Source organism: Pongo pygmaeus, chromosome 6 (assembly GCF_028885625.2).
Source record: "Pongo pygmaeus isolate AG05252 chromosome 6, NHGRI_mPonPyg2-v2.0_pri, whole genome shotgun sequence".
Taxonomy (NCBI): domain Eukaryota; kingdom Metazoa; phylum Chordata; class Mammalia; order Primates; family Hominidae; genus Pongo; species Pongo pygmaeus.
The window spans coordinates 2,414,214-2,427,056 of NC_072379.2; the positions used below are offsets into that span (position 1 = coordinate 2,414,214).

A 12,843-nucleotide genomic window follows, 5' to 3' on the forward strand; every position below is an offset into this window, starting at 1 on the left:
TGATCTCGGCTCACTGCAACCTCCGCCTCCTGGGTTCATGCCGTTCTCCTGCCTCAGTCTCTTGAGTAGCTGGGATTACAGGCGCCCGCCACCACCCCCGGCTAATTTTTTGTATTTTTAGTAGAGACGGGGTTTCACTGTGTTAACCAGGATGGTCTTGATCTCTTGGACCTCATGATCTGCCCGCCTCGGCCTCCTAAAGTGCTGGGATTACAGGCATGAGCCACTGCGCCTGGCTACCTGGCCAGTTCTTGTAATTCTTTTGCACCAAAGCTACTTGGCTCCCAGCCTTTCTGTTCCACCCCAGATTTATAATGAAGTGATCCGGGACCTCCTGAACCCATCCTCGGAATTTCTGGACCTCAGGGAAGATTCCAGGGGCAGCATCCAGATTGCAGGCATCACAGAGGTCTCCACCTCAAACGCCCACGAGGTGAGGATCACAGGGGCCCACGGAAGGAGACGTGGCTGAGCCACGGCAGCCATACACACGCCAGAGCTCACAAGGTCCTCCTTCAGGTTCACTGAGCAGAGACAGACTCGCAGTTCCCCTGTTGTTTCCAAGTGTGGACTTGATCTGGGGGGTTGGCATCCTTGGCTCCGGCCTCCTGCCCCATGCTCAGGGCACCATCACTGACGGAGCCCACACTCTTCCCTCTGCCTTCAGAGGCAGGCTCGGGATCCTTTTCAACACAGCACTCCAGGGCCAGGTGCGGTGGCTCATGCTTGTCATCCCAGCACTTTGGGAGGTCGAGGTGAGCAGATCATCTGAGCTCAGGAGTTTCAGCCACTGCATTCCAGCCTGGGCAGCATGGTGAGACCCCATCTCTACTAAAAATAGAAAAATTACCCGGGCATGGTGATGGGCACCTGTAGGCCCAGCTACTCAGAAGGCTAAAGCACGAGAATCGCTTGAACCCAGGAGGCAGAGGTTGCAGTGAGCCGAGATTGTGCCACTGCACTCCAGCCTGGGTGACAGAGTGAGACTCTGTCTCAAAAAATAAAATAAAGGCCAGGTGTGGTGGCTCATGCCTGTAATCCCAGCACTTTGGGAGGCTGAGGCGGGCGGATCACGAGGTCAGGAGACCGAGACCATCCTGGCTAACATGGTGAAACCCCGTCTCCACTAAAAATACAAAAAATTAGCCGGGCATGGTGGTGGGCACCTGTAGTTTCAGCTACTGGGGAGGCTGAGGCAGGAGAATGGTGTGAACCTGGGAGGCGGAGCTTGCAGTGAGCAGAGATTGCACCATTGCACTCGAGCCTGGGCAACAGAGTGAGACTCTGTCTCAAATAAATAAATAAAATAAAAAGCACACCACTCCAGGCAGTCACAACCCTCTGAGCTGGCTCACGTGTCTGAAACCCGTTTGCTACCCCTGATGCTAAGAATCACTCCGGTAACGCGGGCATGGAAGCTGTAAACATCTCCCTGCTGGCTGTCTTTCCTTCCACCTCTGCTCTCTCAGCCACACCCAACACTCCGGCAGCGTGGGCTTCCTGAGACAGATCTGGCTGGGCATCTTGTTTGCTCACAAAACTTCAACAGCTCCCTGTGGCCTCCAGAATGAGCGTAGACCCAGCCCCTAATGACCATGTGCTCCAGCCATGCTGGCGCCAGAATCCACAGGACCTTACCATTGTCCCTCATAGGCTGGAGTTGTGGGGGAGCCTTCTGACCTACTCTTGTTTTCTGTTTTTGTTTGTTTGTTTGTTCTTGAGACAGAATCTTGCTCTGTTGCCCAGGCTGGAGTGCAGTGGCGCAATCACAGCTCCTTGCAGCTTTGAACACCTGGGCTCAAGTGATCCTCCTGCCTCAGCTGCCTTCTTCTTTTTTTTTTTTTGAAAGGGAGTGTTGGCCGGGCGCGGTGGCTCACGCCTGTAATCCCAGCACTTTGGGAGGCCGAGGCGGGCAGATCACGAGGTCAGGAGATAGAGACCATCCTGGCTAACACGGTGAAACCCCGTCTCTACTAAAAATACAAAAAATTAGCCGGGCGTGGTGGCGGACGCCTGTAGTCCCAGCTACTCGGGAGGCTGAGGCAGGAGAATGGCGTGAACCCAGGAGGCGGAGCTTGCAGTGAGCCGAGATCACGCCACTGCAGTCCGGCCTGGGCGAAAGAGCGAGACTCTGTCTCAAAAAAAAAAAAAAAAAGAAAAGAAAGGGAGTGTTGCTCTGTTGTCCAGGCTGGAGTGCAGTGGCGTGATCTCGGCTCACTGCAACCTCTGCCTCCTGGATTGAAGCAATTCTCCTGCCTCAGCCTTCCAAGTATCTAGGATTATAGGTGCCTGCCATCATGCCCAGCTAATTTTTTTGTATTTTTAGTACAGACAGGGTTTTACCATGTTGCCAGGCTGGTTGTGAACTCCTGACCTCAAGTGATCCACCCGCCTTGGCCTCCCAAAGTGCTGGGATTACAGGCATGAGCCACCACACCCAGCCCTGCCTCAGCCTTCTGCGTAGCTGAGACTAGGGACACGTGCCACCATGCCCAGCTAATTTTTAATTTAATTTTTTTTGTAGAGACAACGTATTGCCATGTTGCCCAGGCTGGTCTCAAACTCTGGGCTCAAGTGATCCTCCTGCCTTAGCCTCCCAAAGTATTGAGATTTCAGGTATGAGCCACTGCAGCCCTGTTCTTTTTCTTTTGTTTTTTTTTTTGAGATGGAGTCTCACTCTGTCGCCAGGCTGGAGTGCAGTGGCATGATCTCAGCTCACTGCAACCTCTGCCTCCTGGGTTCAAGCGATTCTCCTGCCTCAGCTTCCCAAGGAGCTGGGACTACAGGCACCCACCACCACACCCAGCTAATTTTTGTGTTTTTAGTAGAGACAGGGTTTCACCATGTTGGCCAGGATGGTCTCAATCTCTTGACCTCGTGATCTGCCCGCCTTGGCCTCCCAAAATTTTGGGATTACAGGCGTGAGCCACTGCGCCTGGCCGGCTCTGTTCTTTAATAACAGTGACTATATCACTTTTCTCCCCATATATATTCTATAGTCCTGGCATGAGGATAGTACCTAGTAGGTGCTCAGCAGAGGCTCAATGGCATGATTTTTAAAGCTGCCTGCATGGCAAATGGGTTTCAACCCATCCGCCAACTCCAGCAAATCAATACAACTGGCTGGAGTTCTGTACTGAAAAGGGTCCTGGGGCTGCTCTGGGCTCTGGAGAAGAGGTGGGCAATCCATTGGTGATGTCTGCCATGGGTAGGAGAAGGAGAGGGGGCAGTGCCAGTGTTAGAGATCTGCATTTCTTTCAAGTCAGCTCAATCAATCAGTTCTTGCTGCACACCAGAAGCTGCTTCTACCTGACAGGGTCCTGCTGTAAGCATCCCAGTCACAGGGACCCCATAGCTCCTTCTCTTGCCCAGGTGTTCCTAGAGGGCATATGTGGCCCCTGACCTCTCGCCTGCTTCTGCCTCTGTCCTCAGATCATGCAGCTCCTCACCAAAGGCAACCAGCAGCGCACTCAGGAGCCCACGGCCACCAACAAGACATCATCCCGCTCCCACGCCGTGCTGCAGGTCACTGTGCAACAGCGGAGCCGCAGCACAGACCTGGTGGAGGAGGTGCACGTGGGGAGGCTCTCCATGGTGGACCTGGCAGGCTCGGAGCGGGCATCCCAGGTTCCAGTCCCGTTTTATTTATTTGTTTGTTTGTTTGTTTGTTGAGACACGCTCTGTCATTCAGGCTGGAGTGCAGTAGTGCGATCATAGCTCACTGCAGCCTCGGATTCCCTGGCTCAAGCTGTCCTCCTGCTTCAGCCTCCAGAGTAGCTGGGACCATGGGCGCATGCCACCATGCCCAGCTAATTTTAAAAAATTTTTTGGCCAGGCAGGGTGGCTCACACCTGTAATTCCAGCACTTTGGAAGGCCGAGGTGGGTGGATCACGAGGTCAGGAGATCAAGACCATCCTGGCTAACACAGTGAAACCCTGTCTCTACTAAAAAATACAAAAAATTAGCCGGGCGTGGTGGCATGCACCTGTAGTCCCAGCTACTCAGGAGGCTGAGGCAGGAGAATGGCGTGAACCCAGGAGGCGGAGCTTGCAGTGAGCCGAGATCGCGCCACTGCACTCCAGCCTGGGCGACAGAACGAGACTCCGTCTCAAAAAAAAAAAAAATTTTTTTTAGGAGATACGGAGTCTCACTATCTTACCCAGGCTGGTCTCAAACTTCTGGACTCAAGTGATCCTTCTGCCTCGGCCTCCCAAAGTGCTGGGGTTACAGGTGTGAGCTACTGCACTTGGCTGCCAGTCCCTCTGACATGCCTCCATCCTTTTCAAATCCATGATAATTACTCGCTTTGTGTCTGTCCCCCTTGAGGCTGTGAGCAGGACCTTGTCTGTCCTCCAGCCGCATCTTCAGAACCTAGAACAGTGCCTGGCCCAGAGGCGATGCTCACTAGTTGCTTGGTGAGTGAGTGAATCCTCCACAGGCGTGGGCGAGGCGGCCCACGGAGCCAGTGTTCATGGAGGGTGTCCTGCCTGCCAGGCCCTTCCTGGGCGCTCAAGACACCAAGACGGACAGCACCCAGACTCGCCCTCCAGGAGCTCAGAGCCCCTCAGGGAGGCAGACGTGTGAGCAGAGAATGACGGCACAGGGAGGCACATGCTTTAAGATTCTGGGTGCACAGAGGCCACAGGAGCCCAGGGGAGGAAAGGGTGGAGGCGGTGGGTGTCAGGGTGAGCCTGAAAGGGTCATTAGGAGATTGAGGGTACAAGAAAGAATATTCTGGTTTGGGGGAAGGTGTGAGCAGAGCTGGTGGGAGGATGGTGAGATTCATCGTGGTGCGAGGCGGCTGCAGGCCCGGCTCATCGTCACTGCTGGGGACCAGCCCCAACCCCCTCCCCTAAGCCCCGGCTCATCTGTCATTGGCTGCACCTGTCGCAGACGGTGGGCGTTGTGCTCACTGCCTGTTGCCCCCGTGGCCTGAGCATTTCTCAAGGGATGGACCCAGCCAGGGCCAGGGACAGAGAAGGGACTGGATGAAGGTGGTGTCAGGATAAAAATGACATTATCAAGAAGTGACACTTTAGGCCCGGCGCGGTGGCTCACGCCTGTAATCCCAGCACTTTGGGAGGCCGAGGCGGGCAGATCACGAGGTCAGGAGATCGAGACCATCCTGGCTAACACGGCGAAACCCTGTCTCTACTAAAAATACAAAAAAATTAGCCGGGTGTGGTGGCAGGCGCCTGTAGTCCCGGCTACTCGGGAGGCTGAGGCAGGAGAATGGCATGAACCTGGGAGGCGGAGCTTGCAGTGAGCCGAGATCGCGCCACTGCACTCCAGCCTGGGCGACAGACAGAGACTCTGTCTCAAAAAAAAAAAAAAAAAAAAAAATGAAGTGACATTTTTGGTCAGTGTAATCTCAGCACTTTGGGAGGCTGAGGCAGGCGGATCACTTGAGGTCAGGAGTTTGAGACCAGCCTGGCCAACATGGCCAAATCCTATCTCTACTAAAAATACAAAATTAGCTGGGTGTGGTGGCACATGCCTGTAATCCCAGATACTCGGGAGGCTGAGGCAGGAGAATCATTTGAACCTGGGAGGCAGATGTTGCAGTGAGCCAAGATTGCACCACTGCCCTCCAGCCTGGGCAACAAGAGCAAAACTCCATCTCAAAAAAAAAAAGAAGAAGTGACATTTCCACGCCCCTTTAACACACCAGGCACTTAACATCCAGTCGCTGGTGCAGAACCAGGCGGTGGCCCCGTGCCTGTTTCCCTACGCAGAGGCAGTGACTCAGGATTGATGTCACTCACTGTACACAATGATATTGAGTGGCAGGAGGACCTGAACTTTGAACCTGGGGAAGCCTGGCCCCAAACCTCGCCTCCTGCAACTGTGATATTTGTCCTCCGATGTTCTCGCCAAGCGTTTTGTCTCCCTGGGGTTTGAACGACTGCTGAGTTGTTTCGCTCATTCGGTCACGCCCTGCACTGTACCTGGCCCTGCCCCTGGTGCTGGGGCTGCTGAAACCGGCAGGGCTAGGGGCCCAGCATCAGGCTGCTCTAAGATAGAGGGGATTAGTAGGAAACTTGAGGTGCAGTGAGCCCAGCAGATCAGGAGACAGCTGCTGTGGAATAGATCGCCTGTTATTCAGAGATCCCAAGAGGATGGGGCAAGGTACACCACGGGCCACACGGGGACACACCAAGGTTGGTCAGGAGGGAGAGGAAGACGGGGACGTGGCTGAGAGCCCCAGGACGGTCAGGAGGGAGAGGAGGAGGAGGGGGATGTGGGTGAGAACCCCAGGACGGCCAGGAGGGAGAGGAGGAGGGGGACGTGGGTAAGAACCCTCGTGGTGGCTTTCACAGGAAGGAGCAGGCAAGGCCGGGTACGCAGGCGTAGGGTTGGCTGTTTGGGTAATTTCAGCAGGCTCCAGGGCCTGGGGGCTGTCCCTGGTTATCTGGTAACTGGCCCTGGGTGACGAGGGCAGCCAGATGGTGGCCGAGTGTGAGAGCCCCGTAGAGGAAGAGTGGAGGAGTGGGCTCTGGATTGGTTGCCTTGTAGATGAAAGGCGTGCTCACAGGTGAGCCGCTTACTGCCTCTAGGAACCGACTAGCCCTGGGAGGACTGGTCCCTCCAGGGTCAAGGCCCCAGATGTCAAAGCAGTGGAATATAAGAAAGAAAAAGGCAAAAAGACTCAGACAGGTGGGGGCGCAGACAGTTTCCTACAGACACAGCTGAGTGTGAAGGCGGAAACAACACCCGGCCCCGGGCAGGAGCAAGGAGGCCAACCTGGCCAGCTGGACTTGGCTGTGTCCTCCGGAGACGAAGTGGAGACCAGCTTCCTGGGGTTTGGCTCTGCAGGGGGCACCAGGCAGGGAGTCCAGGCCTTGCGTCCTCATCCTGGCTCTGCTCCAACTTGCTGTGTGTGTTTGGGAGGCGCTGTCTCAAAAAAAAAGTTGGGGGAGGGATTATAATAGTACCTGCCTCATAGGGTCTTGGTGTTTTAGCTGCACATTCAGCAGCCTAGGTGGGCTGTGTTTGGGGGTGCTTGGCTCTCACAGACTATTTTTACATAGAAAAGCACTCACAAAAGAGTTTGCTCCAGTGCACAAGTTCTCCAAGAAAGGCCCAACCCGGCTAGGTGCCGTGGCTCAAGCCTGTAATCCCAGCACTTTGGGTGGCTGTAGTCCCAGCTACTAAGGGAGCTGAGGTGGGAGGATTGTTTGAGCTCAGGAGGTTGAGGCAGCAGTGAGCCATAATTGCACCACTGCACTCCAGCTCAGGTGACAGAATGAGACTCTGTCAAAAAACAAAGAAAAACCTGGAGTTGTTCTGCACAGACTTCCCTCTGATCTGTCTTTATTTATTTATTTAGAGACGGAGTCTCACTCTGTCACCCAGGCTGGAGTGCAGTGGCATGATCTTGGCTCACTGCAACCTCCGCTTCCTGGGTTCAAGTGATTCTCCTGTCTCAGCCTCCTGAGTAGCTGAGATCATAGGCACCTACCACCACGCCTGGCTATTTTTTTTTTTTTTTTTAAGACAGAGTCTTGCTCTGTCGCCCAGGCTGGAGTGCAGTGGCGCAATCTCGGCTCACTGCAACCTCTGCCTCCCAGGTTCAAGTGATTCTCCTGCCTCAGCCTCCCGAGTAGCTGGGACTACAGGCGTGTGCCATGACGCCCGGCTAATTTTTGTATTTTTAGTAGAGACAGGGTTTCACTATATTGGCCAGGCTGGTCTCAAACTCCTGACCTCGTGATCTGCCCGCCTCAGCCTCCCAAAGTGCTGGGATTACAGGCGCCCGCCACCGTGCCCGGGTTTTTTGTATTTTTAGTAGAGATGGGGTTTCACCATGTCGGCCGGGCTGGTCTCGAACTCCTGACCTCAGGTGATCTGCCCGCCTCAGCCTCCCAAAGTGCTGGGATTACAGGCGTGAGCCACTACTCTGGCCTGTCTTTACCTCATTTAGTGATGAGCATCTTTTCAACACCGGCAGAGATCTCTGCATCGTGGCTTCCGGTGACTGTAGCATAGTGTTCCTCCCACGGAATGCTACATCCCCAGGGGGCTCATGAGTGTAATCAGTGCCTGAGAGCCCGAGCGCCTAGGGCTGGGGTGGGGCGGGGTTATTCCACCCTCTGGGCCTCCGTCCCTTCCCTGGGAACCTGGATGGGGCTTGGCAGGTAGGAAGGACTGAGACCTCCCCTCTCAGCCCGGCCCCTCGCTGCGCAGACGCAGACGCAGAACCCAGGCAGGAGGATGAAGGAGGGCGCGCACATCAACCGCTCGCTGCTGGCCCTGGGCAACTGCATCAACGCGCTCAGCGAGAAGGGCGGCACCCAGGCGCAGTACGTGAACTTCCGGGACGGCAAGCTCACGCGCCTGCTGAAGGTGGGTGCTGCGGGCCTCGGAGGGTGGGCGCGGGCCCTGCACTTTCAGGAGATACCAGCCAGGAGAGAGGCCAGACCTGGATGAGGGACAGCGAACACGGTAGATGCCATCTGTAGTCACTGCCTGATTCCCCCGGAAGTATGGTCTGGCTTGTGCTTGCATACCCCTGGTGAGAGGGAGCTCACCACCCATCCACAGCTGCCTCCCCATCATGGAGGGCTCTGACCGTGAGAAAACTCCCCTTTATTCTGAGTTGAATGGCGGCACCTCCATTCCATAGCAAGGTGGGGTACGAATTAACACATAGGTAAAACAGGCTAGGTGCAGCGGCTCACACCTGTAATCCTAACACTTTGGGAGGCCAAGGTGGGTGGATCACCTGAGGTCAGGAGTTTGAGACTAGCCTGGCCAACATGGGGAAATCCTGTCTCTACTAAAAATACAAATAATTAGTCAGGCGTGGGATTACACACCTGTAATCCCAGCTACTCGGGAGGCTGAGGAAGGGTAATCGCTTGAACCCAGGAGGCGGAGGTTGCAGTGAGCTGAGATGGCGCCACTGCACTCCAGCCTGGGTGACAGAGAGTCCATCTCAAAAGCAAACAAACAAACAACAACAATAAAATGGTATAAATGTTTCTGTAAACTCGACCCCTTGGTCCAATCTGCTCTCGTCAGAGCTGGAGTCAGATGGGGTGGGCCTGGAACAGGTCCCATTTCATCCTCACGGTCACCTCCCTGAGGACTGACCCCTGGGTTCTGGCACCAGGTCCCCTTTCCAGGGCTTGGAGCTGGAATCTCAGACGTCCTGGTGACGGCTGGGGCAGGGCCAGTGCCCCTGGGCAGGCGGGGCCCTGAGGCTCCCCTCACGCCCACTTGGCAGTTTCCCCCTGAACAGGATGCCCTGGGCGGGAATAGCCGCACAGTGATGATTGCCCACATCAGCCCAGCCAGCACCTGCTTTGAGGAGTCTCGGACCACACTGCTGTACGCCTACAGGGCCAAGAACATCAAGACCAGCGTGAGGCACGGGCGTTTGGACTTCAGATTTCTAAGTGTGCAGCCAGTGGCATTAAGTACATTCACGTCTTTGTGCAACCGTCATCACCATCCATTTCTAGAACTTTCTTGTCCTCCCAAACTGAAGCTCCACACTTTTTTTTTTCTTTTTTTGAGACAGGGTCTGGCTCTGTCATCCAAGCTGGAGTGCAGTGACACCATCACAGCTCACTGCAGCGTTGACTTCCTGGGCTCAAGCCATCCTCCTGCTTCAGCCTCCCAAGCAGCTGGGACTACAGGTGCACACCACCATGCCCAGTTAATTGTTCAATTTTTTTTGTAGAGACAAGATCTCCCTGTGTTGCTCAGGCTGGTCTTGAACTGCTGGGCTCAAGTGATCCTCCTGTCTCAGCCTCCCAAAATGCTGGGATTACAGGTGTGTGAGCCACTGTGCCTGGCCTCTGCACCCAGTAAACCATAACTCCCCACCCCCCACCCAGCCACTGGTACCTGCATTCTACCTTCCATCTCTATGAATTTGAGGACTTGAAGGACCTCATTGTACATGGGTTTTTTTTTTTGTTTGTTTGTTTGTTTGTTTTTAGATGGAGTTTCACTCTGTTGCCCAGGCTTGAGTGCAGTGGCACGATCTCTGCTCCCAGAGAGCGCTTTGGTGGCCCCGCCCAGGCTTTATTTCCAACCTGGCCACTACCTCCCTGTGTCCCTGACCCCGGGCTCTAATTCTTCTCTTGTAAATGGGGGTTGGATTCTTTTCTTTTTTTTTTCTTTAGAGACAGAGTTTCGCTGTATTGCCCAGGCTGGAGTGCAGTGATGCAATCATAGCTCACTGCAGCCTCAACCTCCTGGGTTTAAGTGATCTCCCTGCTTCAGCCTCCTGAGTAGGTGGGACTACAGGCATGTTGTCACCACATCCAGCTAACTTTTTTTTTTTTTTTTTTGAGATGGAGTCTCGCTCTGTCACCCAGGCTGGAGTGTGGTGGCATGATTTTGGCTTACTGCAACCTCCACCTCCTGGGTTCAAGTGATTCTCCTGCCTCAGCCTCCCGTTTAGCTGGGATTACAGGCACCTGCCACCACGCCTGGCTAATTTTTGTATTTTTAGTAGAGACAGGGTTTCACCATGTTGGCCAGACTGGTCTGGAACTCCTGACCTCAAGTGATCCACCCGCCTCGGCCTCCCAGCATGCTGGGGTTACAGGCATGAGCTACCGCATCTGGCCTGAAAACCTTGTTTTAATGACGGCAGCGATTCGGTCATCTGGATGCACCGTAATTTATTTTGCCAACCCCAGATTGTTCAACATTTAAGGAAAAGGCAGCTCTTGACTGCTGCCCTCAAGGTCATGGGAACAGACTGGACAAACTGCATGTCCAGGGTGGAGCCATCTACTGGGGCAGGCAGGGAAAACCATTGATTAGCTACTGGGCAACTATTAGGTAGGAACTTACTATGGGAAACAGGAATGATTTTGCTCCATGGAGCTTCCATTCCAGCAGGAAAGACAGATATGAAACATTTTTCACAAAGTGTTACTTAATCATAGATGTGCCGAGCACTGTGAAGGAGAAGGCAGGGTGTCATCAGAGCAGGTGGCACATGGCCCAGAGCAAGGGTCTGGGAGCATCTCACTGGGAAAGTGAGGTCTGAGCTGAGATGGTTGGCCCAGACTCAACACTATTTGGGTTCCTGAGACTGAAATCCAGGTAGCCTGACCCCAAGCCAGGCAAACAGGGGGTTTAAATTCTTCTAAATCATCTATCCATTTATCCACAAGTCCAACCATCCATCTACCCATCCACCTATTTACACATCTACCCACTCACCCATCGATCCATTTACCCTCTGTTCACCCATCTACCCATCCATCCACCATCCATCCATCCATCCATCCACCCATAGATTCATCCATCCTCATCCATCCATCCATCCACCTATCCATTCATCCATATCCATCCATCCATCCATTTATCCATCCTCATCCAGCCATCCATCCTTTCATCCATCCATCCATCCTTTCATCCATCCACCCATCCCCAACCATTCGTCTCCATCCATCCATCCATCTACCCATTCATCTACTCATCCATCTACCCATCCATTCACCATCCATCCATCCATCCATCAATTCACCCATCCATTCTTCCATCCTCATCCATCCATCCGCCCACCCATTCATCCATATCCATCCATCCATCCATCCATTTATCCATCCTCATCCATCCATCCATCCATCCCTTTCATCCATCCACTCATCCCCAACCATTCATCTCCATCCATCCATCTACCCATTCATCTACTCATTCATCTATCCATCCATTATCCATCCATCCATCCTCCATGCATCTATTCATTTATCCATCCATTCTTTCATACATCCACCCATCCCCAACCATTCATCTCCATCCATCCACCCATTCATCCACTCATCCATGTATCCATCCATCCATCCATGCATCCATCTACCATGCATCTATCCACTCATCCATCCATTCTTCCATCCATCCACCCATTCCTGACCATTCATCTCCATCCATCCCTCTACCCATTCATCTACTCATCCATCTATCTATCCATCATCCATCCATCCACCATGCATCTATGCATCCATCCATTCTTCCATCCATCTACCTATCCCCAACCATACATCCTCATCCATCCACCCTCTATTCATCCACCCACCCACCCATCTGTCCATCCATCATTTACCCATCCATCCATTTATTTATTTATTTATCCATTCATCCCCAACCATTCATACTCATTGATCCATCTACCCTCCAGCCTCCATCTGTCCATCACTATCCATTCATTCTCTCTCTCCATCCATCCACCATCCACTACCCACCCATCCATCTCCATTCACTCATCCATCCATGTGTACTGAGCTTCTCCGTGGGCCAGACACCATCTTGGTGGGCGGGCATGGAGTTCAACCCTGGCTTAGGTGCCACTGCTCCTAGTTCAGCCAGCTCCCTTCCTGCCTGCAGTCCCAAAGCTGTCTCATGACACAGAGGAGGACAGCCACCTACAGATGAACAAGATCCGGGCACAGCTCATCGGGGCCTTCAAGGAGCAGATGGAGATGCGGCGCAGCCTGGTGGAGCTGGAGAACACCAACATCGAACTGCACATGGATGTGTCCCGCCACCTGCTGACCATTGCAGAGTGAGTGTGCCCGCTGGCTCGGCCCTACCTGGACCCCAGCACTGTCCTTCCTAACAGGGCGGGGCCGGCCTGCCAGAGCAGAGGGGCTGCTGCTGGGAGCTCCTTTTGCTGCTGTCCAGCCACCCTCTGCTGCCTGCATGTTCCTGTTCCTCCCCTGCTCGCCTGCCCCTGTGGCTACGCTGGGCCAGGTAGGAGAGGCTTCCAGATTCCTTTCATCTCTCACACAGGCTGGAGTCCAGAGGCAGCCTGTTAGGTCACCTAGGCCCAACCCCACTATGGGAGGGGAAACTGAAGCTTAGAGGAGATGTGG

The 12,843-nt window shown here is 54.0% G+C and overlaps 1 protein-coding gene across 1 annotated transcript in view; it reads left to right on the plus strand.

The window, feature by feature from the left end:
- LOC129040815 (kinesin-like protein KIF19) overlaps positions 1-12,843 on the plus strand; it is a 45,091-nt gene that overhangs the window by 10,360 nt on the left and 21,888 nt on the right. Inside the window, exons 5-9 of the mRNA XM_054495639.1 lie at positions 308-433; positions 3,433-3,627; positions 8,195-8,347; positions 9,246-9,402; positions 12,356-12,533. Of these exons, the coding sequence (XP_054351614.1) occupies positions 308-433; positions 3,433-3,627; positions 8,195-8,347; positions 9,246-9,402; positions 12,356-12,533 (809 nt within the window). The remainder of the gene's footprint in view (positions 1-307; positions 434-3,432; positions 3,628-8,194; positions 8,348-9,245; positions 9,403-12,355; positions 12,534-12,843) is intronic.